Source organism: Gadus morhua, chromosome 8, assembly GCF_902167405.1.
Source record: "Gadus morhua chromosome 8, gadMor3.0, whole genome shotgun sequence".
NCBI lineage: Eukaryota > Metazoa > Chordata > Actinopteri > Gadiformes > Gadidae > Gadus > Gadus morhua.
Window position 1 is genome coordinate 9,412,932 of NC_044055.1, and position 27,380 is coordinate 9,440,311.

The 27,380-nt window shown below is 44.4% G+C and overlaps 1 protein-coding gene across 2 annotated transcripts; it reads right to left on the reverse strand.

The window, feature by feature from the left end:
* Positions 1-7,762: 7,762 nt before the first annotated feature.
* Positions 7,763-26,673, reverse strand: lrrcc1 (leucine rich repeat and coiled-coil centrosomal protein 1). Of its 2 annotated transcripts, none has more exons than XM_030364430.1 (20): positions 26,582-26,673; positions 26,183-26,337; positions 25,672-25,877; positions 25,448-25,513; positions 25,147-25,314; positions 22,910-23,076; positions 21,946-22,125; positions 20,229-20,470; positions 18,579-18,753; positions 17,531-17,679; positions 15,351-15,555; positions 13,977-14,116; positions 13,231-13,432; positions 12,056-12,241; positions 11,526-11,673; positions 10,719-10,882; positions 9,433-9,641; positions 8,860-8,997; positions 8,144-8,279; positions 7,763-8,051 (listed from the first exon to the last, which is right to left on the reverse strand). In XM_030364430.1, the coding sequence occupies exons 2-20, from the start codon at positions 26,227-26,229 to the stop codon at positions 7,941-7,943; spliced, it is 3,039 nt and encodes a 1,012-aa protein (XP_030220290.1). In that variant the 5' UTR covers positions 26,230-26,337; positions 26,582-26,673; the 3' UTR covers positions 7,763-7,940. The 2 variants fall into 2 exon arrangements, with proteins under 2 accessions (XP_030220290.1, XP_030220291.1); XM_030364431.1 differs by having other exon boundaries at positions 26,183-26,232; positions 26,582-26,640.
* Between the last annotated feature and the right edge of the window lie 707 nt (positions 26,674-27,380).

Consider the following 27,380-nt stretch of genomic DNA (forward strand, 5'->3'; position numbering starts at 1 on the left):
TGCTTTTTAGGGGTCCAGACTGCATTAGAACGGGTCCTGATTGAAAACCACTACACCTAGACTCTTCAAATCTAGACTAAATTAACACAGTGAGGCTATAGATTATGTAAAACATAGTTTCAGATTTGTGAAACCTTTACCCTATTTGTGAAAATGCAATGAAGGCACATTTTAATGCTTTTTAGGGGTCCAGACCGCATTAGAACTGATCCTGATTAAAAACCACTACACCTAGACTCTTCAAATCTGGACTAAATTATCACAGTGAGGCTATACATTATGTAAAACATAGTTTCAGATTTGTGAAACCTTTAACCTATTTGTGAAAATGCAATGCGCTCTGGACCCCTAAAAAACATTCAAATAAGCCTGTATTGCATTTTCACAAATAGGGTAAAGGTTTCACAAATATGAAACTATGTTTTACATAATGTATAGCCTCACTGTGATAATGTAGTCCAGATTTGAAGAGTCTAGGTGTAGTGGTTTTCAATCAGGACCGATTTGAAGATTCTAAGTGGTTTTCAAGCCGAATCGGATGCTGCGAATCGGATGCCAACTTCAGCGTCGTCGATTACGACCCAGGTCCTAGCAGCACAGGACGTGGGATATGTAGGGTCAGCGGACGTTCTGCTGCTAGAGGCAGGCAGCCTAGGGGCAGAGGCAGGGGCAGAGGAAGGGGACGAGGTCGTGGTCGGAGAGGTCTTGACACGATAGGGCAAGAGGACATGGCCCGTGTGGAAACAATCAGGATTCAACGAATCACAAATGAGCAGGTATGTTTATTTCATGTCATACTTTTAACAAAAAAAAATCAGGCGAGCCAATTTTCAGTATAAATGTGTAATAAGTAATTGTACATTTCCTGGCCAGGTTCGAATCAGAAACCTGAACCTAGAAGCTTCCCACCATCTGCTGGAGCTGTGTTTGGAACGGGAACCATCCCTCATCTTTGACCTCCTGGCCATGTCCATCCCTCATCCCACATCTGACCCACAACAGCCTGGTCCAAGTGACCCACAGCAGCCAGCCTGGTGCATTTGCACCAAATGCAAGGAGATGCCTACGGATCTAGAGAGGAAATGCTGTGGACAACTCCTGGACTCCTGTGTCTCCATGCTGCCTCACATGGACGCATACATAATGCAGGGGGGGGTTCTGCGGCTGGCCAGGAGGATCTGGAATGACGTCCGTGCTGTGGCTGACCGTCCAGACCCAGGGCAAACCAAATTTAACAGCGTTAAAAAAAATTATCGCGCGATTAACGCAATTATTATTATTTTTTCTTTGGCTCAAAACAAAGAAGCAGTAGCCTGACTGCTATGTTCAAATGACATTTGTTCAAAGCAGTCGTTTAATTGCACTATAGGCTCTTTTTTTATATCGTCCTGTTTTGATCAGTGTATATGCCGATGTTGTTATCAATAAAAAATCATTTGCACAAGGCAAGCCGATGCACTTCACCATGTTGATAAGAGAATTAAAATGAGAAGAATTATGGGACAAAAAAATCAAGGCATATTTAGCATAGAAAAATAATTTGAGATTAATCGCGATTAATTAGAGTTAACTATGACATTAATGCGATTAATCACGATTAAATATTTTAATCGCTTGACAGCTCTAGTAAATATGAATGAAAAAATCAGTATTTGTATGACTATTATTGCATTATTGCATATTTGTAAATGTCAGTTTTACATTTAGAGCGGTAGGGGGGCAACTGAAAGCTATCTACAAGTACTATTACTTAGATACGTTTTTAAGTTTTGGAGGGAAAGCTTCACGTTCGTGTTAGCATACTGGCCTAACCTTAACTTTTACCTTACATCCTTGTTGAAATCAAAGTATTCAAGATGTTCTACCATGATCATTTAAAGATATAAGCCACACAAAGTATCAAATATATTAAAGAATAACAACTCATTACGCTTGGATGAATGAAATTTTATTTTTTTTTATTAAACAATTAGTGTGACAAGAACAAGTGATTGCGATTGTGTGAACAGATTCAACAATGGACACAGCAGGGAACACTATATACTTAGGGCAAACCATTAACATATAACGTTGCAAATATACTATACTTTATGCCATTACAATACTTAGAATAGCCCTAGCAAATTCAAAATGGGTTTAGGAGGGAGGATCCTCGTTTGGTCATGAACTCTGACCTCTAACCTATTCTCAAAAGTCGGGGCATAAGTGGTTGAGGAACAGTTGTTACCCGCTCTGTGATCTTCAATGGTGTCATGGTTCATTGGTTACAACTAACATTTTATAGATCAATGGTCATACCATGGTTGGCTGTGCAGCATTTGGATGATCCAATCGGTCCGAGAAGGGTTATCACGGCTTCCCCAAGGACCAAGAGCGCAGGGAGAAATGGATGGCAATGGTCAGCCGTCAAAACTTGACAGTCAGCAACAGTCAAAAACTATGTAACGTAATGTTCAGATCACTTGCTAGCATTTCAAAGGGCATAATAATTCTAAGTGTAGAGAATTATGACTTTCCAATGATATTTGAAGTGCAATGGAAACTGATATTAAAGCCTACCTAAAGGTACACTTTGAAAATGACCAATTCAAAGCCACAAAAGTAGATAGGATGTTGAAGTTGAGGCCCGATGCAGGCCCAACAGTTTTCATCCATCGCCCTAAACCGAAGAGGAGGAAACCCCCTTCTGTGAGGGTGCCTCCGGAACCAAGTGCAACGGACCACACATATTGCGCCAAATTAAACTTCGGTATGATCCATGCAGCTAACAATATTCCCCATTTCATGTAATTCAAGGATAGACTACACTCCTAATGAGATTACATAATTCATATTTGTTCATTCAGTTTAAAAAAAAAACAGAAGGCAGAGATTCTCTGAGGATTTGCACACAATGTAGATAATCGACACATTTCTACCCAATTAACAATTGCCGGTAGATCCATTTATAAATTGTATTGGTTTCTGATTGTGGCAGATGATTTAATTCACATTACAGAAATGTTTTGCTTTAATTCATTTTCTTACATTGGAGATGACAGTAGTTGCAAATGCAAAGGCAAAATACATATAACAGCAACATTACCTTGTAATTGTTACAGAGATTGAGGGAGAAATTTAGGTGGATTTCAAGAGCGTTGAAAAGGACATCACAGGAGACAGAGAGAGCAATCAAGAGGCCAAATTGCCAGGGGCAGGTGATTCAGGGGCAGGTGATCCAGTGGCAGGTGATCCAGTGGCGGGTGATCCAGGGATTTGTGTGCCGAGGGCCAGTCAGTCAGGGGTCAACAGTGAAGGAATAACTTTTGCCAGGGCCAGCTGCTCCAGGGACCAGACTGCCAGGGACTGATGGGGCGACTGTGGAGGACCTAATAAGGCAACTAGAAAAGGAAAAATTAATGAGAAGGAGAGCAGAGAGGGCTATTGCAAAACAAAAAAGAATCAATTTGGCACTAAGAAAGAGAATCAATTTTGCACTAAGAAAGAGAAACAATTCAGTCAACAAGAAGTTAAAACGAAAAAGCCATGCAGGTTAAATTGACCGCCCATCATAATCAGCATTGTTGAATCGGCGGCATCTGTAGGGCTTCATGTGCTGAAGCCCTTATATCCCTTTGCAGGATATAATTAAACAAACAGTTATTTCTACTAGCTATCGCATCATAAAACCCGTCCTTAAATCAACCTAAATTATCCTAGTAATCCAACATAAATAACTAACTAAATAAAAGTTAGATTCACTAGTACTGAACTTTGTAATTGTTGGTGTAGATACCATCACATGGTGCAGTCGAGCTAACAAACTAGCAGGCAATCAGTCGTCTACCAAGATAAAAATATATATAATCACGCTGTGCATATACAAATAAATATCAATATATGCATCATTTAGGTCCTGATACAATATAGACAGTTGACAATTCAAAAGAGGTAGCTATTTAATCAATTTACCCCTGGAGATACCTTCACAGATGGTGAAGTTGAGCTAACAAACTAGCAAGCAATCGGTTGTCTACCAAGATAAATATATATATAATTACACTGTGCATTTACAAATAAAGATCAGTATATGCATCATAAAGGGCCTCTGATACAATATAGACAGTTGACAATTCAAAAGAGGTAGCTATTTAATCAATTTACCTCAGAAGTTACTCGGCGGCCAGCAATGGAAATGAACGGTCTCCTACGCCGTAAAATGGTTGTTTGGAACTATTCGAGGCTCCATACCCCGGAAGTAGGCGCTACAACAGAGTCCAATGGAAGTGTCGCAACTCTCTCTCTCTATAGCTCTGACCTAGGCTACATGAAATTCTGTAGACCTTTGTCCAAGAACCTGTAAGAAAATGGCGTCTGGACGTCAAAATTAGCCACATCAATGATAGTTGACTAAAGGCAGGGTTAACTTGAGTCAATCATCACCAAACTTGGTATAAAGAAGCAGAGGTCAAGGTTAACCAGGTTAAAGTTCATCAAAATAAGATGATAGGGGGTGCTAAGGTAATCAAATTAAGACTTTACAGACTTATAAATCCTCAGCCTTTTGACATACAGTCATGAAAATTTGTTTGCCCATCACCAGATCCAAGCAGAGACTATTCAAGTGTTGTCAAGCGTACGCAAATAAAAAAGGTCTTAATGGTCTTTGTCAGGGTCTTAATAGTCTGTCAGGGTCTTAATGGTCTGACAGGGTCTTATTGGTTGGCTTTAGGCTTGGCACCCATAAAATGCTGCTTGCAGCTTTAATTATTTTTAAAGTCTTTAAGACGCCTGCGAAGGCAAGGTTATTATCACATAATGGACACCTCGTCGGGCATTATCCCTTACATAATGGACACCTCGTCGGGCATTATCCCTTACATAATGGACACCTCGTCGGGCATTATCCCTTACATGATGTTTCAAAATACGTTTAAGGTCTACATTACAATGATAAATAAGTCATTTTAGCTGGTTACATGGTTACGTTTACTACATATTAGGCTAGAGATGGTTTAGTTTAGGTAGGCTATTAGATTAGAGATGGTTTAGTTTAGGTATTACGTTAGAGATGGTTTAGTTTAGGTATCAGGTTAGAGATAATAATAATAATAATACATTTTATTTATAATGCACTTTATATTCAAGAATCTCAAAGTGCTTCAGAGAAAAAAAATAACAAAAAACTATTACTATTACTTATTACTAGATGGTTTAGTTTAGAGTTAAGATGGATATGGTTTAGGTATTTAGGTAGGCCTAAGTGATGGTTGTGTTTAAGGTATAAGTAAGATGGTTCAATTATTTTGTTGTGGCTTTGCATTTGTTTTGTCGTGCCTTTTTAGTTATTATTTTCCGTGACTGTGTTTTTCGAATGGCAAACGTTGTAGGCCTATCGGCCATCGCGTCCCAGAACTGCGGTCCTGGAATGGCAGCCTCCGGTATTGCAGGAACATAGGCCTACTAATCATGGAAGGACAAGCTAGTGCTACCAATCAATTAACACATCAAGATTGATGGGTTAATTGGATTCAAATATTTTTTGAATCCACATTTTCCTTCAATAACCTAATAACTCTACTCAAATTAATCGCTTACAGGCCATATCTGGAAACTTAACTTAATGAATTGCTGGAGGTGAGTTACTTTTGCAATGGCAGCAGAGACATTTAGATTATATGGTTCATAAAATACATGTTTCAGTTTCAGATTTTTTTTGTAATCGTTCTACCCAATTGAGAAGTAGCCTACGCATTTTCTTGCGAGTAAAACGGGCTAGTTTTTGCAATTGGTAGTTTATTCACCACATATATTGTGTACATGTGTCCACAATATATGTGGTAAATATCTTTCAAAGTATATGAGTATATCTTTCTGGGGAAAAGCTTTGCGTTTGTTATAAAGTTAAGTAGGCTACCTCGGGCACTTTATAACAGATAAAATGTCTGACGATGACGACATTTTAAGACAGTGAAAATTTCATATGTGTTCTGATCATGTTAAAATATGTCTCTTTAGAGCATATTGCACTCCCCTGTATACTGCCCCCTTATGGGGTAAGTTCAAAAAATCAAGTATGCATAGACTACAAGTTGCTTACAACGATTGTTTTAGGATCTTACTTAAAAGACCTAGGTGGAGTAGGGCAAGTGAGCTATTTGTGAATGCAGGAGTTAACACCTTACAAGCTTTATTGAGGAACCTTATGTACAGATTTATCTGTCGCCTGAATAACTCAAAGAATGAAGTCATAATGCTGCTGTCGAACCCAAGTTATAGCGCAGTACGCTACCAGTCATACCTTTGGAGGCATTGGTATAAGTGCCTTTTATAATTGGTTGTTATGTTTTTATTCTTATTTATGTGTGTGTTGTCCATTTCTTGTATTGTATGTTTTTAAATGGACCTTGAGTCTAATAATAAAAGGTTGATGATGATGATATATGCTTTTACCTGTGAAAAATTACCTATTGTTAAAACACAATCATGTTCCTTATATCAGAACGATAACATACAAGTAAGTTATGTTGTTCAATATAGTTCTTTACTGACCTCATGTGTTGAGATGTCAGAACTGTAGCTTACAATAAGTAACGGTATGTGCAGAGCTCAGAGCCCTATACAAACAGTCATTGTGGGCTCCTTTCCTCTCTTGATTCATGTAGGACCAAAAGCATATTTGAAAAATAATTACAAATAATTAGACAAACAATCATACACCTTGTCTCACATCCTCAGTAACATCAGGAGATGAGGGACCTGCCGCTGATCTACTCTCGGTGGCTGCTTCTGAAACCAAGGCTCATGTGTTTGATAGGTATAATCAACGAGTGCACGTTTGCCACGCTAGGCGAAAACAATTATGCCGCCCCATCTATTTGCAACTTACCATACCAGCAAAAACCCATGAAGGCCAATAAGCCATCCACATAACACAAATAGTCTAGTGCAACGCATTATTATGAGTATGTATGACGCAATACGCAGATCTATATAAATAACGCACCACAACGATCTGCATAATCCAATAACCCTGTCCCAAATATTAATTTTCTGACAGCACAGCAATTTCCAAATAATTTAAATTCAGCTCCTCAAAATAAATGATTCTAGTGCAAATCTCTCCTATACACCAGTTTCTCGTGGGTGTAAAACACCCACACATGAAATGTTTATCACAAAGTATCAGCAGATTCTGCAAAGTGATCAACTGTAGAGAGCAGGTGAGACTTTCACATGTAAATGAAATGCCGTGAACAAAACTAATGCAAATCAGGATAGTCGGGCGATTTTGACTCAACGCTAGAGGTAACACCTATTTCTAGGTAGGCCTACTAAATAGATTAGTATAATATAATTATAGACTCGTAAATAAAAAGGAATGAGAGAAAGAGGATACCCATGTCAAATAATATAGTTATTTGGTCTGGGAAAAGATCTGCGTCATCAGAATTTAGAAATAAAATGGGAAAGTCCTGAAATGAATGTTTGGGCCTTATAAATTAGTGCCCCCCCAGATCTGTCCAAAAGTTAAGCTTTTTTTGCCCATTTATACACAAGTTATGATGCTTCAAATGTGTCTTGCCCTCAGGGTTCGTAGGTTATTAGCTCAGTTAAGGCTCCTCTGAAATCTCTCTAACACACATACATGGTGACTACTAATCTCTGCTTCAAGCCAGATATTAAATCTCTGCGTTAGAACAGTAGAAACCAATGTATTCCTCTGAGAAGATGAACTTGGAAAACAGGGTATTACACCTTCAACCAGAGCAGGAGCCCACAATAACAAAGTATAAACACATTTTATTGCATCAGTCATGATTCTCCATAATAAATAGAAACAAAAGAGCATAAAACCTTAAAAATAGTAATGTTATTTTTACTAACCAGACTTATAGCCAATAATACATACATACATTTCATAAAACATCAAACGTAGACAAAGGGACCGGGGTAAAAGATCAGAAGTCTTTCAGCACGCTGGAGAGGCGTGTCATCTTCTGCTCCATGACTCTCTTGGTGCTCTCCGTCTCTTCAAGCAGCATGCGCATCTCCTCTTCCACCTGAATCACCTGACAAAACACAAACAAACATACCTGCTGTGAATACCACATTCATAACAACTCACGTCCGCTACCTGGGCGGTGTGTTACCGGCGCCCTACCTTCTGATTGGCTCGTTCTATCTGCTTCTGCTTGTCGCTGGCTAGCCGTAGCAGCTCCGCGTGATGGGTCGCCTGTAGGGACTCCAGCTGTCGGCGGAACGCGTCGTCCACACTGTGCAGCTTGTCGACCGCAGCTCTAGAGGAGAACGGAGGGCGATGCGGGGATTTAGACCTGATGCAAGACGTTAGGGAGTTTACGAATCACCTCGAATCAAAAAAAGCACACACTATGAGGCTTTTGAAGCCCAGGTCGTGATCTACTCTGTCTGATTGGAGGGACACGTTCCACGTATCGATCACTCACCAGAAACTGACACCGCAACATGCGTGTTACTTGGCAGGCCTCTAACAAAGGACCTTCTTTTAATCTAGCCTATGCATTTATCTTTTTATGTGCTAGAACAGCAGTATTGTTAATTATGATAAACTCGTTTTATCTATTTTATTTTCAGACTTTGTATAGAATTTCTAGTGTCAGCTGAACAGTTTCAACTTGAGAATCCTATTGGACATGAACGGATATGTCCTGTATATAGTCGACATAAAGCGATATCTAGACATAAAGCGATATGATCTGTGTATAGTGGACATAAAGGGATTAGTCCTGTATATAGTGGACATAAAGCTATATAGTGGACATAAAGATATGTGTACTGGAAATAGTGGCCATAAAGTGATGTCATGTAGTGCTCCTTTTCGTCCACAAGGGGGCATACTTATGAGCCTCTGCTGCCTTGTTTCTCTCCTCCAGCAGCAGGCGCTCCTTGGAGTCAAAGTTGTCCTTCATGCGCATCACCTGGCCCTCCAGCCGGGTCAACAGCCCCGCCTTCTCCTGCCACTTCTTATTGGAGGAGCTAAAAGGGGGAGGAGACACAGGAGGAAGATGGCTGATGGTGAAATAAGTGCCTGGCTCTCGTGAAAAAACAACCAAATAAGCTGTTTTAGTGCTTCATTAGGTCCAAAATGACTTGTCCGTTATGCCAGTTGTGCCAGTCTATATACAGGGAACCCCTCCCCTTATGGTTCCTAACCTCGAACGCATTCTAAGGTCTGCACATTTATGCTCAAATATTAGTTCATGTGCGTAACACATTTTTTAAACGCAATCAACATGTTGCTGTAACATCAAAATACCAGTCACCGCACTGCACAAAGTGATTCAAAGTAGGAATCAAAAGGCACTCTGGTCGTATAAACCGGAACAGTTGGTCATCATTTTCTCTAGAAACCAAAAAATCCAATCAGCCAAACCCCGGCTAATCAACCCCCCCACTGGATCAATAACTTGCCTGTGAACAGTTCTGAGCTCGTCCAGCTCCTGCTCCCGCTCCTCCAGCTGCTGCTTGAGCTGCTCCTTGCGCAGGGTGAGCTGCTCCACGCAGTCCCTGAGCTCGCCCAGGGCCACCGCCTCCTCCTCCAGCCGCCGCTGGAAGCTCTTCTGGGCCTGGGCGGCCTCCTCGCGCTGCCGCCGGGTCAGCTCCTCGCGCTCCTGCAGCCCCTGGAGCCCGGTCGACGGTCAGACGTAAGAGACTCACGACTCACCGCTTCAGGGGTCACCTAGACTCTGCGTCGCCACGCCGTCCCACGCCCTCCTACTTGTTGTATTTATCTGACCTTTATTTATCCAGGAAGCACCCATTAAGATATAATATCTCGTCTTCCAGGGAGTACCGTTACAGCACAGAGATGACATAGACCGCAGACAGACTGACAAGCAAAGCATAAGCAAACAAAAAGCACAAGCAAGAAGTCGAGTACCTACTTATTGTATGGTACGTCCTTGCACTTAATCCACGCACTTATGTATGTCGTATTTAGTTTCAGTACTTGGTTGTGTAGCATCTCATCCTAGCTATATTTGTTGTATAGGGGGAACGGGTTAATCTAGCAATAGTAAGTGCTTTGCACTTGATTCTATGAAAACATCTTTCTTATGATTAATGTACATATTGTAAGTCGCTTTGGATAAAAAACGTCTGCTAAATGCCCTAAATGTAAATGTTAATGTAAATGATATGAAAGATGCAAGTCCTGCATTGTAACAGAAACAGAAGCTGTAGTTCATGTGCCAGGTATGGAGCAAAACATTTAAAAGGTGATGTAATAAAACATGTGACCCGCATTAAATAATAATGTTAGATCCTAAACCTGTGTGGAGAGTGAGTCAAAAGCGGCTAAATAACAAAACACTGAACAGAGAAGAATACAATACTGAGATAGATAGATCTAAAATAGAGCAACAGTGGCCGACAGCAGCAGGCCCAGTAGTGACCGTCGTTAGCCCCGCCCCTGACGCCGCCCGTCAACGGATTTCATTGCCTTTGCATGGGACACTGCCGAAATGCATTGTGGGTGCGTCCGTTCTGTCGGCTCCGTGGCCTGCGGCTAAAAGCCGAGAATTTTTCAACTTTTAAGGCAGCGACGGATCCGTCGCCCAATCGGATCGCGTTATGCAAATATACGCAAGCACTGTCCAATGAAATCCTCTTTGTAATACAACCCGGAAAAAAACACATGGGTGCGTCAAAAAGCCCCCATCCGTCGACGGACGCATGTAGTGTGAATGCGGCATCACCTCTTTCAGCTTGCGGATGGTGGCCGTCTGGTCGTCTATGATCTTGGCTTTGATGCGCAGGGCGTCTCCGTCCTGCTCGCTGTGCTTCCTCTGCGTCTCCAGCTCCGTGGTCAGCACCTCCACCCGGGCCTCCAGGCGCCCGCGGTCCTGGGCCAGCGACACTCCTAGGGACAGGAGATGGTCATGTGACGAGCTCTATCTGCAAAGCTCAGCCCTGTGGCTGTGTGAACGATGTATCTGTGTGTGACTGTGTGTGTGTGTGACTGTGTCTGTCTGTTTGTTTGATATGACTGTGTGTGTGTCTGTCTGTGACTTTGTGTGACTATGTGTGACTGTCTGTCTGTGACTATGTGTGACTCTGTCTGTCTGTGTGTGTGTGTGAATGTGTGTGTGTTTAAAATAAGCACTAGGTGGTAGCATTTCCTGTGCAACCGGCTGCATGGCGTCAGCCGATGTGAGTCGCTGTGAGAAGGGAAGTCTATATCGAATGTGTCAAAGATGGCAGGTTCAACATGAAAACAATGTCTACTGGCCCTCAATCAAAGTTGTAATTGTCAGTGTTTGAACCTAGAATCAAAGACTTGAAATGTTTCATCTTATATTCCGACAAATACAAACAACTCAAAAGACAATATTAATCGGCACGCGCTTTCACCTTATGGCAAATAACAAACCAGCGCCACGATCGGCACAGTGAGCTGAGCGTCTTACTGTCCAGAAGCGACTGTTCACTGGCCCCTTGCACTGGCCCTGGGCCCCCCTCCGAGGCCCCCCTCTTTGTGGGACCCTGGAGAGGCCTCCCCCTACCTTGCTGGGCCAGCTCCTGGCCCCAGATCTTCCTCTCGGCCCTGAGGCCGTCGATGACCGACTCCTGGGCGGTGAGCTGGGAGAGCAGCCGCGACTTGTCCTTCTTCAGCAGCTCCAGCTGCAGGCCCAGACGCAGGTCCTGCTCCGACTGAGAGAGAGGGAGAGGGAGAGGGAGAGAGGGAGAGGGAGAGAGTTGTGGTAGGGAGAGTTTCGGAGGGAGGAAGAGAGACATGGACAGAGTGAAACAGAGACCGAGAGAAAGAGAGAGGAATACATACAACAACATTACGGTGAAACGAAAGACAAACCTGAATAAAATATTCAGGGCTCATCTTAGGACTTATATATATTTAAAATGTGTATAAATATTGAGATTGAGAATTAATATAATAATGATAAATATTTATAGAGATTTCAGAACAGAGTGGATAGCAGCACGAAACCAAATAATTGAAAAGCCTCAACATAATAATTTAAAGCAACATCAAACACTGTGCTCTAAAGGAGGGGGCCTGATTGATAAAGGGCACCTTCAGCTCCTGAACAGCCTCTCTCTTGGCTCGGCTGAGCTCGGAGATGCGTCTCTTCTGCTCCTTCACCATGGCCGTGAGCTCCTGCACCAGAGCGGACGAGCGCCTCTCTCTCTGCTGGCTCTGGGCGAGCGATGCCCTTCTCTGCGAGAGCTCCGCGCTCAGGTGATCACATGCTTCCTTCACCTGCGGAGGAACCATTTAAAGAGCTGTCACTTGGTCGTGACCGGTTAGACAAGGCGTGGCCGTCTCTGTCCGCTGTAAGAGAGCGAAAGAGTGCTCCTGTGAGAGTGTTTTTCGAGTTGACTGCTCCCCTTGCCTCTGTCGGAGCCCATTTGGATTTTAAACAGCTCCCAGCTCATTTAAGACCAATTAGGGCATCTCTTCCTCTGATCCGTCTCGCTGGATTGTTTAGATTCAACATCTTGCGCTCTTCACAGGCTTTTCTGCTCTCTCACTCTTTTTCTCTCTCCGAGTTATTTTCTTAAGTTCAATAAAAACAAACAAAAAATTCACTGTGTCACTCACTTCACGTCGATGCAGGTTTTGGAATTTCAATGCAGTTTTGCCGCCAGATGTATGGAGGATAGTGTAGGGAGGGCGGTGTAGAATGGGCGGTGTAGGGGAGGGTGGTGTAGGGAGCGCGCGTTGGGAGACAACAAAAAAAATTCCTTCAGGGGCCAAATTAAAAGTGTAACCCGCGGAAGGAAACATTGATTTATTCAGTTCAACTCTCGAACTCGCCTTCAGAGACGAATCTATCTGCAGTGAAACTATCCGGGTTTGATCTCAGACTTTTAGCATCAGGTGGAATTGAAAAGTAAGCCCAGCCAGATTGAGGTCAACTCTACATCAAAGCGGTCCCCTTTGTTGTTACTGGAGGGCGACGTCATGGCGACAGCAGGCCTGTTGTAGGAGGCTGAGGAAGACTAAACAGTGACATAGTATACCACCAGGTGTGAGTGTGATTAGCCGTTACAAGCTGTTTTGGAAATCTGCCTCTCCGTCATACATCCAAGTGGACACGCCCACATGTGATGTCAGAAGAGGCTGATTTTCCACACGGCTCGTAACGGCTAATCACACTCACACCCGGTGGTATAATATGTCATTTAAGCGGGACTCAATAATGTAAACGGATCCCGTGCCCGTTCCCCGAAACCCGTCGGCCCTACCTCGGAGAAGCGGGCGGACTCGATGGTCAGCGCCATGCGGAACTCGTCCTCCAGGGCGGAGTACTGGCTCCGCCCCGCCGCCAGCTTCTCCTCAAGCTCCGCCTCCCGCTGGGCGTGTCTCTGCTGCGCCGCCGCCCCCTCCGCCGCCAGCGCCTGGCGAAACTCCTCCCCGCCGGGCGCCAGCCGCGACGCCAGCTCCTTCCTGTGAGGAGAGGAAAGGTTATCGCGTCCGCCAGCGAGCAAGGCGGCAAACACTAATGCGGTAACCTATACCAAACAGAACGGGGTTTAGTTTGTTTTTCCTACTGTCGGGGAGAGATGAACGTGTCATGAATAAAGATGGGCAATTTTGTCGTTCTGGAGCAAGGAAAACAAGGTTTGCATGAGCGTCACGCAACACTGTCAATAATATGCAGAAACTCCAAAATGAGGAGATTGTTGTTTCAATACAAAAAAAACGATTTGGCAAAATCGGTTCCGGCTCATAACAACAAAGTAAAAGACAGAGTCCATATCTTCTGAAAACAATGACAACATTTCAATCTCAATCTCGGATCTTTGTCAGGTTCTCATGAAGATCTGAATGTGATCGAAACCTGGAACACCCGGGGAGCAATATAAAGCGTGCGGCCTCTTCTCTCTCAAAAGTATTGTTCATACTTCTACGATCGTTACCCCACACGTCCGAGACCTTGTGTATATCTCCTTCTACAGTCCACATACTCTCCGGTAGTACTGCTGTCTACCTGTGCTCCTGCTCCCTGGTAGTGAACAGCTGCTGCTGCTGCTGCAGCTTGGCTCTGAGCTGACGAACGGCCGCCTTCTGGAGCTCTGCCTCCCTTTTCAGAGCCATCGCCCGGTTCTGCAGATCCTGCTGCTTCTTCATCTGAAAGCCCAGCAACGGTTAGCTTCACACGGCCGCCCCGGCTGCATCCATCAGCACACGCAATTAGTTTGGAATTGATTGATATACATCCTGGCAAAGAATATAATAGAAGACTAGAAACGAAGTGTAATTTCTGTATTAAGGTAGTATATGAAAATTACCAATTACCAATAAATCTGATACATCAAAATATAATAATTCAATAAAGGAGAATTAAATATGTCCAATAAACAAGTAACCGTAACTTTGTGCGTCTGGGTCAGCCTGACACTACCACCAACAACTATATGAAAATATTTCTGCTATGCCTGGTAGAATCAGTGGTTAATCGATTATAGTTTCATTCGTTGAGCTGCTTAAGTATTTAAGCTACTGTTAGCACCAGTGCTTAGGCTGCTGTTAGCTTCGGCGGTTAGCCTGCTGTTGGCATCAGCGATGAGCCTTATGTCCCTGTTATCCAGATGTTATTATCAGTGGCGTTAGCCTGCTGCTTGCATTAGCGGTTAGACTGATGCTCGCATCAGCGTTAAGGGCTGATTATTAGAGATGTCCGATATTATCGGCCCACCGATATTATCGGCCCGATATTAGCATAAAAATGTAATATCGGTATCGGATTTTTTTTGAAAAAAAAAAAACATGGCACTTTTCCCTTAAATTAAGTTGAAGTATTTTTCTTATTTTGCACAGACAATGTTAACATTTGGAAAGCCTTGTTGCATTCAAGAATGCATCCAGTGGGGCATCACAATAACATTAAGCATGTTGTGTTAATTCCACAACAGGAGATATGTAATGTTACCTAAATTAGGTTTGAGGAAAAATAACCCAAATATCGACATCGGTATCGGCTGATATCGGAATCGAAAATTTAGAGTTGGACAATATCGCATATCGGATATCGGCAAAAAAGCCAATATCGGACATCCCTACTGATTATGGATCCACGTTCACGCAACGCAATGACCACGCAGACGCTGTGACGCAGTCCTGAACCTTTGTGGTTCTGCGTCAGGTTTTAGCAGGCGGACCAATCACAGCCCCTGTTGCTGCATCGCCTCGACGGAAGGTTACAATTTTTTGGAGGCGCACGTCAGGCCCTTGCGGTGGACCGTAACCCCCTTGCGTTGCGTGAACGTAAGACCATAATCAGCCCTTTAGCCTGCTGTTAGCGTCAATGCTACGGTTTCCCCATGTGACTGAGCTGCGGCGGCGGCGGCGGCGGCGGCATTACCTCCTCGGCCTGCTGCCCCGCCCGGAGTGCGTCGGCGCGGGCCACGCTCTCCTCCAGCTCGCCCAGCGCCCTCTTGTGGTGCTCCTCGTCCGCGCGGGCCTTCTCCAGCTGCTGGCCCAGCGCCTGGCTCCGCCCCTCCAGCTCGTCGACACGCCCCTGCAGGCCCAGGCGTCCCGCCCGCTCCCGCAGCAGCAGCTCCTTCAGCCTGTAAGTTAAGTTAAGGTTAAGGTTAAGGTTAAGTTATCCTTCATTGTCCCTTTTTGGGGGAAATTCATTCAACACACACACACACACACACAGAGTTGACCTTGTCAGAGGTCCACACACATGGGGTGCACCGGCACACCCGGAGCAGTGGGCAGCAGGTGGGGGTTTCAGGAGGGCAACTCATCCGCGGATGGGGACGTAGGAGAGCGCTGAACAACAACTCCCCCCCTTTCATATTTTTGCCTACAAGTTGGCATTCGAACCGGCCACCCTCCGGTTACCGGTCCAACTCCTTAACCAGTAGGCCGCGAGGACAAGAGCTACTGCCGGTGTTCTGGTCCCACTGCCACCAACCGTACTGTGATGTAAAACCAACGTCTGCCAGTGAATGAGTTGGGCAACTTTCATATCAGGAAATGGGGGGGAGGGCTGTTAAAGGCAGACGTTGACCCGGAGGAGAATACAAGTACAATTAATTTACAGCAACAAAACAGGGCGGAGCCAAGTCAACAACAGGGCGGAGCCAAGTCAACAACGGGGCGGAGCCATGCAACAACAGGGCGGAGGCCGAGCCAACAACAAGGCGGAGCCAAGTAAACAACAGGGCGGGGCCATGTCATCAACAGGGCGGAGCCGAGTCAACAACAGGGCTGGGCCATGTCATCAACAGGGCCTGGCCCAATCAACAACAGGGAGGAGCCATACAACAACAGGGCGGAGCCGAGTCAACAACAGGGCGGAGCCAAGGCAACAACAGGGCGGAGCCATGCAACAACAGGGCGGAGCCGAGCCAACAACAAGGCGGAGCTGAGCCAACAACAGGGAGGAGGATGCAAAGCTAGCGTGAAAACAGTTGCGCAGGTGGGCCGTACGTCTGAGGTGCACAAGCGAGGAAAGCGATTCCAACACCTCATGTATTTCCCTGCAGGAGAAGTTCCTCCCTGCAATCTGCCTGCTGATGGGATGAGGGTGTGGAGTAGGGACGCGTGCACCCGGGTCATTATGATGTCCCGGCAAATGTGGCAATTAAGATTGACTCGCGAGCCACTGGTGACATATGCTTACCATACGGGCCCGTAATTGCTATCACACCGACAATCTATCTTAGCAGTGGGGGTTGGGGAGTGGGTACAAGAGACACGATGAGCTCTCCCTCGCTCTCCCTCGCTCTCCCTCTCTCTCCCTCTCTCTCCATCTCTCCCTTTCAATTTCTCTCAAATGAATACTATCAGATGAGCCGGATGTGGGATGTTGGGGGTGCTTGGGCATAGGAGATGAAGAGCATTTAATTATAGATAATTATTCAACAGACAATTTAAACATTAGGATTATTTGCAAGCCATGTCGATTTTCCATAAAATAATAATAGTTATAATTCCCTCCCTGTGGGAAATAGCCTCATTATCACAGTCAAACCTCGCGGGGGCAAATCCTGGAAAGCCAAGAATTCTTTGCCCTCCTACACCAGGCTTTTTGACAGCGATAGGGTGGAATTTCAATGGCATATAGAAAATATTCATTCGAGGGGAAGGAGAGATGAATCGAATTCAGGAAGTGAGAGGGAGAGAGACAGAGAGACAACAACATAAAAGAGGAGGAAAATACATTATTAAGGTGACAACTAGATCCCCTGGGGGGGGGGGGGGGGGGGGGGGGGGGGGGTGTTGGAACGGCTCAATGATTTCACACCCTCCAGGGTGTGTGTGTGTGTGTGTGTGTGTGTGTGTGTGTGTGTGTGTATGTGTGTGTAGGGGTGTGTGTGTGTGTGTGTAAAGCTGTGTGTGTGCGTGTGTAGGGGTGTGGGTGTGGGTGTTTGGGTGTGTGTGTGTAGGGCAGTGTGTATGTTGGGATGTGTGTGAGTGTAGGGGTGTGTGTGTGTGTGTGTAGGGGTGTGTGTGTGCGTGCAGGGCTGTGTATGTGGGTGTGTCTGTGTCTGTGTGCGTGTGTCCGCCCCCCCCCCCCCCCCCCCCCACCTGTCCGTGGTGTGCAGGGCCATGTCCTGCAGGTCCTTCCCCTCACAGGCCTGGCTCTGCAGGCTGCTCAGCTGCTCCGTCAGCCTCCTGGCGACCTGCTCCGCCTTCCAGCGCCGCTCCCGCTCCTGGTCCCGCTCCTCCACGATGGTCTGGAGGGAGGGAGGCAGGCCAGGGACCACCCAGGGGGGGGGGGGGGGGGGGGGGTACGTTTATCGGTTTATTAGCCGGCCACTGACACTGGACTCAAAGGTCCACGGGGTGGTTCAACGTCTAACTCTGGCTTTGCCAAAAATCCCATTTTGATTATTATTAAGTACATTTTTAAGTATATTTATTTCATTCATTAAATGTCTTATAGATATTGCAGAACAAGATGGATACATATTTGTACATTCATTTCGATCCGAACATTTTTCTATTTGAACATTTTGTGTTCAAATTTCAAAGTTCTCAGTTACAAAGTGCTTTTTTGGAGAGAAATGCTGAAAAAATGCATCATGTTTTCAAACTCAAAAATAGTTTTGACTTCAATATTGACCAAAATAATCGTGATTATGTTTTTCCATAATCTAGCAGCCCTAGCTCTGGTCACTGTAGTCACGGGATGTTGCGCCGGCTGAATAAATGGACTAAGTCGGTATGTCTTTCGTTTCAAATTGAACGCGATCGAAGATATAGTATAGTGTGATATAATAAAGCATGAGGAACCAAGGAGAGATTGCTCCGATGCTGAGCGAATGCTGAATATTTGTAAAAAAAATAATATATATATATGTGAACACAGTATAAATGTAAGCCACATATAAATGTTCTGCTGGTAGTTTTGTCTGCAGTTCTTTGGAACGAGCACTCATCCTTCGATCAGGCATTCACCGTTTAGCCGTGAATCGCCGTTTAAGTATAAGGGGATAAACATTGAGCAAGTAAACAATAAACGGAGGGTTTAAAGTTTCTCCAGGTCAATAGACGCTATGGTTTAATCCTCGCAGAGCCTTTATACCTGGAAAGAAAATACAGGTTGTAAAACCAGCCAGTGTCACTTTCTTACCCTGTAGGTTTCTTCTTCTGCGGTCGGCTTAGAGTTCTCCTCCCTTGGTGCCCTGGTGGTCTTGGAAGACCCCCCCCTGGCTTTCACCACTGGCGCTGCAACGCTCGGGGCATTGGCCCCCCTCCGGGACCCCAATGCACCCGTGGGGCCCTTGCGTTTAGGCGGTTCTTGATCGCTGCACATTAAACAATCACAGGTATTGAACAGGCCGTAAACATATCGATCACAACAAGCCCTGGAGCATAAAGAAACGTCGGGCTCAGGGAAAAACGGTAAAGGCTGAATGCTTTACTGGCACTTCTAAGCGTGTCCAGGTCTTGGCAACGTGTAAATTCACCAGAGGATCATTATCTGCACCTGGCGTTTCTGACGACTTCAATGACGTGTTTGCTGTGCTGTGTTAGGAGTGGTTGATTAAAATGAAAGGAAAGTGTGGGTGTGTGAGTGCTTGCGTGCGCGTGTATATGTGCATGTGTGTGTGTGTGTGTGTGTGTGTAAGCTATTATGCGTTTAATATATCATATCACACACATGCCATCACCCATGTTTTTGATTAAAACCATCTTCTGCCAATAAATAAATTGGCAGACTTCAATATCAGGGGTAGAGTGGTATAAAGGAAGACATGGACCCAGAGGAGAAAACAAATAAAATTCATATGCAACAACAAAACAGTGCACAGCCAAGTAAACAACACACACACACACACACACACACACACACACACACACACACACACACACACACACACACACACACACACACACACACACACACACACACACACACACACACACACACACACACACACACAAAGCTGCAGTGTCGTACATCATAGCAGCGGTCATTTCTAACAGAGAGGAGGATCGTTTACAGCCTCCGCTCGGAAAAGAGGAAGAAAAAGTGTACTGCCCTCCCCACTAGTTTGCAATTGAAGGTCAGGTGGGTTTGCTCTACTTTGTAAGCGGCCGTTACGATTGACGCACCGCAGGCCACACGTCAGCAGGATAAACAGTCACCGTACTTTCAATGATCGTTCTCAGGCAGTCAGGAAAGCTTTTCAGCCAAGCCCCCTGGTTCTTTTGTTTTAGCGTGTCTCAATTCTGCTCAAGCGTCCTTCGGCAGGGCACTGATTCATTGCTCTCTATTCTGTAGTGGATCAAGTACAGCAGTTATGTGGTAATCTTGGAGATGCGGTGAATGGATCCTGGTTTTTAATTGAGTTGTATTCAAAAGGAACAGAATATAGAATGGTACAGAATTGTTCCAAAGACTAACTTCAACTTATTGGACATCCAGTATAGCTGGATAGAGAAGGCTACGGCCAAACTTACTTCAGATTTGAAAGCAAATTGCTGTTATAATGAATCAATGCAGTGTTTAACTACAGCTTCAGGTAACGGTATAGATGTCACTTTACGCCTTATCTGTTCAACTATATGTTATTAACATTAGCTCATGGCGGAATTTCTGTCGACTTCAACTAATTAACTGAATGACGTGACCATTTGAAAAACAATGTTCTCCTGTATTTATAAAATGTATTGATTTATATCGTCCTAGTTCAGGTTTCACATTTAGCATGAAAAGGGTTTATTTATTTTAGCGAATGTGTGATGGCCATCGCTGGCCAGCAGGGGGGTGGGTTACCTGTCCGACCTCCGGGCCCTGACCCCCTTGAAGCCGCCCCTGGCGGGCGCGGCCCTGGCGGGCGTGGGCGTGCTGCTGGCGGGCGTGCTCCTGGAGCTGCTGGGGCTCCGCCGCGTGGAGGCTCCCCCCCGCCTCCGGTTCTCCTTCCCGCTGTCGCCCTCGCTCTCCGACGTGTGGTCGATGTCCCTCTTGGCCCTCTGTACCGGCAGCCTGGAGGTGCCGGGCCCAGCGCTGGCCGGGGCCTGCGTCAGAGTACCATTAATAATAATAATAATAATAATAATGCATTTTATTTATGGGCGCCTTCCTTGACACTCAAGGTCACCTTACAAAATCAAACATCCATAGTAGCAAACAACAAAATAAAACAACAACAACATAATAAAACAGTGTACAAGAGAAAAATCGGTGTGTTCATTCTAGTCCCAAGAATGCAACTGACTTAAAGGGAGTAATAATAATAATAATAATACATAGGTTTTATATAGTGCTTTTCTCGGTACCCAAAGACGCTTTACAAAAAGGATACAAATGGACAGTACAGTACATACATGCATACATACAAATACTCCAAAACAACAATACAGAGAAAGATAGGACAATAAGAAAGAGAGAGGGTGAGTAGGCTTGGGTGAATAGATACGTTTTCAGGTGAGATTTTGACCCCAAGGTAACCAGGCGAGCTGGAGGGAGGGTGAGCTGGATGGAGGAAGACGATCTGAGAGAACGGGTGGGTGTCTTGATATGGAGAAGCTCGGTAAGATACTGAGGGGCAAGATTGGTGATGGCCTTGAAGCAGAGAAGCAGGATCTTGTAAATGACGCGATATTTGATGGCGAGCCAATGAAGTTGCTGCAGGACAGGTGTTATGTGACTGATGGAGGGGGTTTTAGTAACGATACGGGCTGCAGAGTTTTGTACCAGTTGTAATTAAGGCTTCATTAAAGGCTTAGTGGCGTGTTGCGGTGGTCGCGGCTGGATGCCTGGAGTCTCCTTATGGTTAACCGGCCAGCAGCCCATCATCGATTTAATATGTTTTTCCTGTATGGATGTTTGTCAAGTATGGCACCCACTGCACTTCTGACCACTCCTTGAAGGAGGGATCGGAGGAACCCTAACCCTAACCCACTCTGCGTTCATCCTCAAGATTTCTTTCAACGTTTTTTCTTTCCCTTTTGGGGCAAGGGTCAGGGTCATAAATATTTGGCCTGTTAAGCCCTTCGAGACTGTAATGGTGATTAAGGGCTATACATATAAAATTGAACTGAATTGAATTAAGAAAATCCCCAGCTGCTTCCGCCGCGGAGATAAAAAGAAATGCAGTGTGAGGCCAGAAAGACTCCATTGGGGTTTACATGAGCAGGTGTGAGGCACCACGTGGAACGCTGTCTGAACCCAAGTCACGCACGCTCCAGCAAGGGAGCGTGGCCAATAGCAGACTACTGCTCTGTCTTTTAACAATTCTATACCTTTATGTATACAAAAACACAGAAGTGTTAAACGCACTTTGTGAGACCCAAACAGAAACGGTGTTCAACTGAAAATAAATCAAACATAGAAATAACCAATAAAGTCTTTATGGCCCAGTGTTGAAACCGCACTGTCACTGTGAGCGCGACGCAAAAAGTAAACACATAATCAAAACTTTACGACTTTACACCCCCATGCACAATTAGTCAGGGGCGACCAGCAGCTCGGCGAAGGTACGAATAAGCACCTGATGGAACAGCTGTGACACTTGGTGCTCCAGCTTCCTGATGCGCTGCTCGTTAACTCGGTCTGCCGGAGCAGCTGCGGGGGGCGGGGCCTGGGTCTCCCCGGGGACGCCCCTCTGGCGGAACTCAGCCAGGACCTGGTTGATGCGGGGGGTGCTGAGAGCACCGTCCCCCTTAGAGAGCTGTGGAGAACACACGGGCAGGCAGGGGTTTACTGCCGCGTTCCCTCACCGCTCGGTGAGGGGACTGCTTTCCTGACTTCCTTCTGAGTAGGGAATGGTTATAATAAAGCGCTGCTTCAGTTCAGAGTTCCTAATCGGAATGTCGCGCGAGGTGGCTCAACGCCCGGTTGCCGATTTGATGTAGGAATCAACATGGCTGTCCACAATGTCGAAGTTATTATTGCTAATATTTGTACTTTAGAAGTGTGATTTTCAGCATAATATTCTTTAGCTACGTCAATCAACCCTCCGAAACATTGTTTATTTAAAGTTATTGATATAAAAGTATTATTTAGCTATTAGCCGTGTTAAACAGAGACAAAGTTATCCATGTTGGTAGATTTTCCAACTTCGAACTTTCCATCACCCTGGAAGACATCAGTGACGCGTTTCCCACCACTGACTCACTCAGAGACAGCCCAGAGGTGAGTAAACCCATTAAAATACAATGAATGTTAATGTGTAGATTCATCTGATTGTGGGGGCACAGCATAACATATGGCATCGCAGTGGGTGGGTAAATATCCCATTGCCCTGACATTGACTGTATGCTTGGATAGTTTAAAGTTCCTGTTGGTTGAACACCCCTGACCCTTGGCTACAATAGACAGGGGATTCCGACAGTGTTGGGTGTTTTGTACCCCAGCCAACTCTAGACTGGTGGTCTAACCCTGAACCACATCCTTCCACAAGCACATTTTTCCATAAGTGAATGTGCGATCAAACGTTTCCAACGTCACCAAACCTGTTCGCTGCCGCTGGTCTCGGAGGAGAACAGGAAGTCTGCGTAGTCCTCCAGACCCGGGGTGTCCCCGGGGCTGTCCTCCCCTAGGGGGGCTTCGTTCCCCAGACGGTCCACGCCATCCAGGACACAGACCTGTGGTAGGGACTGCAGGACCATCTTCCTGTAGGCTGGAGCAACCAAAGAGAGGGAGAGAAGGATGTGTTCTACTCCATTGTTTGGACCTTGGTCATAAGCTGAACATTCGTTTGTTCCCATTCAGGAATAATTGAGGTGGAACCTCATTTACAATGATGCCAAGATTACACCATGGAAAATTGAATAAATCAATTCAATCAAATAAACGAAAGAGGTCACAATTTTGGTCCCGAACAGATTTGGGGACGGTTACCAAGATATAGGAAATACCAGATATTCCATGAATCTGCTGCACTTACACTAAGAGCTGTTAGTCCTGGTGCGGATTCATTGGAGTGCAATAAATGTGAAGCAAAATTCAAATGCATACAGTATAGATGGCAGTGCTCTGACAAGGGCTTTAGAAAAAAAAAGAAGATTTTACTGTCATTCAATGGAAACCCTTGACCTGGACATTTTAGAAAGATTTTCTCAAGTGCACTTGGTTTGTTGCCTTTGTCCTAGTCTCTCACATGTCTTAATAAACTGTAAACGTTGGTCCATATAAAATAAATTCCTAGCGGAAATATTAATACCTGCGGTTAGTTTAATTTAATTGAGTCATCCAATTGAGTTTTCTTTGTGCCCGAGACGAATAGATGTTCTGCATGCCCAATATCCACCTTTGCTTCCGTGATCAAGATGTAAATAACAGCATATTTTTGTATTTGTTTGGAACTAACATTTTTGTAGTTCCTGTATTATTATTTATTTTTTTATTATACTTTTCAAGGCTACCTTCGGATATTGTTGAGCTTGTGGTTGGGTAAGTGTTGAACTGACCTACTCTATTTCGAATGTTAACGATAGCCAGTTTACAGTTGCTTATAATTCATGAACAAGTGGAGCATGATTTGGTGGTTTCCATGACAATGTATCCATGCAAATGATTAGGAATGATTTATGTGTTCTGGAACGTGACCAGAGAAAGATTGTGATCTACCCTACCATCAAGGACTAAAGAGGAGATGAGAGACACACAAAAAGATACTCTGTATAAATTGACCATAAGAGCTGAGGATAATTCAATATATAATACATTTAGCTTTCCTATGTTTCAGTGTATTGTATCCCATTCATATTTCCAAATCATTATAAACAGTTTGTATTGTTTTCTATTATTTATGATGTGTTTGACTGCCCTCTAATTTAGTGGCCCTCTAAACCTAATGCTAACCATAAAACCAAACTTTAAACATAAAATGAAACCCTAAACCTCATGCTTACCCTAAAACCAAACCCTAATCATAAGACCAAAGACCTAGATCCAAAAACCAAACCGTTAAACCTGACCCTAATAGGAAACCCTAAACCTAAAACCAAACTTTAGAAACAAATACTAATCTAACAGCATTTATATTACCGGTATATAAGGGGATACCCCATGTGAGATAAATCAAGTCCATATTATCCTTTCTCATTGAATATATACATCTATATATGATATATAAATTAATTAATCTATAAATAATATGTATATTAATATAAAGTACAATTCATTATGATATTTAGCAGCCAGCCAATGTGAAGCCATGAGACAGCCTTTTCACACTGGCTATATTTAGTTTGCCCTTGTTAATTTTCCATTGCATACTGGCCCAGGGAATGTACATCAGTGAAGTGCTTCTTTCTTGACTGGGTTAATTAGGGTCTTGCTCGCATACAGTATGCATGGCCAAATAAGGAGCTCAACCTGAGAGATGAAGCAACACTTCCTGAAACCTGCCAGGTGCTCCCTGAGCATAACCACACTCTACACTGTTATGAGCCGTATTGTTAACATCGTATAGTATTGCAGTATAATATAGCATGCCATATATATTTGTTGACTTGTATGTGGCTTAATGGGTGCTTCCTTTCATCCAGATCCATAAAAAAAAAAAATCTTCCCAGTTCTGTACAAAAATCAAGGAGAGAATGTGCCCTTGTGCGGGAGATTGTTTAACAAGGTGGTGAAAGGTGCAGACTACGTCCATCGAGTATTACCTCTACTGCCATGGAACCAGTGGCTGAAGAAAAGGAGACCTTCAACACTGTATACCGAGCCATTATGTACACTTTACCTGACAGGCTGCAGACAGGGTTGCCTTTACCATCTAGGCTCAAGGTGACTTCCCTTAAATTCTGCACTCCCAGCAGGCATTGCAGCAGGTGGTTGATGCTGTCCAAGCAGTTGCTATGGAGACTGAGCTGCTTCAGCTTGTAGTCCTCTCCGTGGAGGTAAAGCAAGCCTAGCGTGGACACAGTGGAATCAATACCATCAAGTCCGGATCGATGGTGTGAAAGCCGCCATGGCTTTTTCACCTTTTAATTTAACTCCACAGAAAATACAGACAACCTTGTTCATTTGCGTTGTGCACTCACCGGTAAGGCTGTTTATCTTGTTGTAGGATAAGTTTAGTGTGGCGAGGTTCACAAGGCCGCTGAGGCCTGGGGCAGAGCAAAAAGGACACCAGCAGCTTAGTGACGCCGTGGATCATAAACCACTGACAAGTCAACCGCCGTCCACGTAATGATGAATAACGACTCGGGGAAAACCCACTCGCTGACTCCCGTTGTCTTTGTAAAGAGAAGAGATGTGGACTCACCTTCGACCTTGGCGATTAAGTTGCAGGATAAATTTAAGGTCCTGAGGGATGTCAAGGAAGCGAGCCCTTCGATGCGAGAGATGCGATTGGACGAGAGGTCCAGGTGCCGCAGGTGGCCGCCTGAGGTCAGCGCTTCGATCCTCGAGATGCGGTTGCAGTGCAGATTGAGTGATGTCACTGTGGGACTCAGAGGAACCTCCAACAAACTGGAACAGCAGGGAAAAACATAGCGAACGGTGAGATGAATTGCCCCAGATATTGAATTGCAAAAAATGGGATTTTGAGATATATGGCACGCCACGTATTGGATGTTGTTTTTCTGAAATTGCTTTGAATTGACTTAAATGTTCATTGAAGTTGTCCTTAGACCATATCATACTCAAATAACAGATAGCTTATGATATATGTATTGGTGCAATCAATGAAAACGAACGATTGAAAGGGTGCAATACGACAGAACCGTAGCAAGCACTATCTTTTTTCAATAGGAGAGTCGTAGAAATGAGTTTACCTTGACACATCCTTGTCAATCAGACTCAGCTCTCTGTGCGCCATCATCTGCTACGGAGTGGGTTTGGCCGTTAGCTCGGTAACGTTGTCCTCTATGTTGTTGCTATGTAACCATTGCATCCCGCATTTAGCTCCAGATGTACACCCACTGCTGATCTACTCACAGCAGAAATGCACCGAATTGAAAGTCACAGACACTTTTGTGTGTAGATATAGATAACAGTTAGAAAGGGATGCTTAGATGTTATTTATAACTACTGCTCGATGGCTAACGTTCACACATCTTCAGGAGACTTCGTCCATAAAGCAAACCCCACATTAGTAGTAGGCTATAACGGCCCGCAGTCAACTAGTTATTTTCATTATAAAGTGTGAACAGCAATTTATTAGTAATGCTTACATCAAATGCAACATAGTATATCTCTGTGCGAAGTTTATTGTTGTTGATGTTGTACTCCAATTGAAATCGCCGCTTCTAGTCACGGACTTCCTATTTGGTGACGTATGCGAACTACGTTCCTGCTCGTCATCCAATCAGAGTACCGCCCACTATGGGCAGAGGCTAGGAAGAGACGAACCCCATAAATAACATTATAAGGAGAAAAATAAACGAAACTAAAAAGTATGGGTACTTTTTTGGTATGTGATGAAACGTAATTGTAATCCATTGTGGTATCAGAGATACCACTCGGAAAGTATTCAACACGTGGTTTATTAAGAAGCACAAGGTAAAGGAGCTTGCAGGAGGTGGTTCATGAAGCATCTCCCAAATACAGCTATAAAATCAGTTTATGTTGGTAATAGGCCCAATTGCATCCAGCTATAGTGCCGGCGCTGGGGCTGTGTTTTTTTGGAAGTTTTGGGTCACAGTCAGCCCCTATCTGCCTCAGTTTGTTAAATGTTGGTAAAATAACGTCTAATTTTCGCAACTGTGACGCAAAACTTCGAAAAAACCTGACCTGCACACCGTCGTTAGCTTGGATATCATGTGGTCTAATAAAGCATAGCATAAATTAATTTACATCATGTCACATATGTAAATCTAGACGAATAGCCTAATCAATTCACAGCATCACTTATGTTCAAATCAAACAAACCATAGATCATAGTGACACAGTGAATTATTTATGATTTAAATAATCTTTCTGAGACTAAATGAAGGCACCGAAACATCATACTCTACCTACATAACCTTTTTC

Excerpts from the sequence above, each read along its gene's own strand:
- lrrcc1 (XM_030364430.1), bottom strand. The coding sequence starts at position 26,229 with ATGATGGCGCACAGAGAGCTGAGTCTGATTGACAAGGATGTGTCAAG. Across the intron at positions 23,077-25,146 it reads CCCTGTCTGCAGCCTGTCAG|CCTACAGGAAGATGGTCCTG; the intron begins GTAAAGTGTACA and ends TGGTTGCTCCAG. Across the intron at positions 18,754-20,228 it reads AGGGCCCGGAGGTCGGACAG|CGATCAAGAACCGCCTAAAC; the intron begins GTAACCCACCCC and ends TTTAATGTGCAG.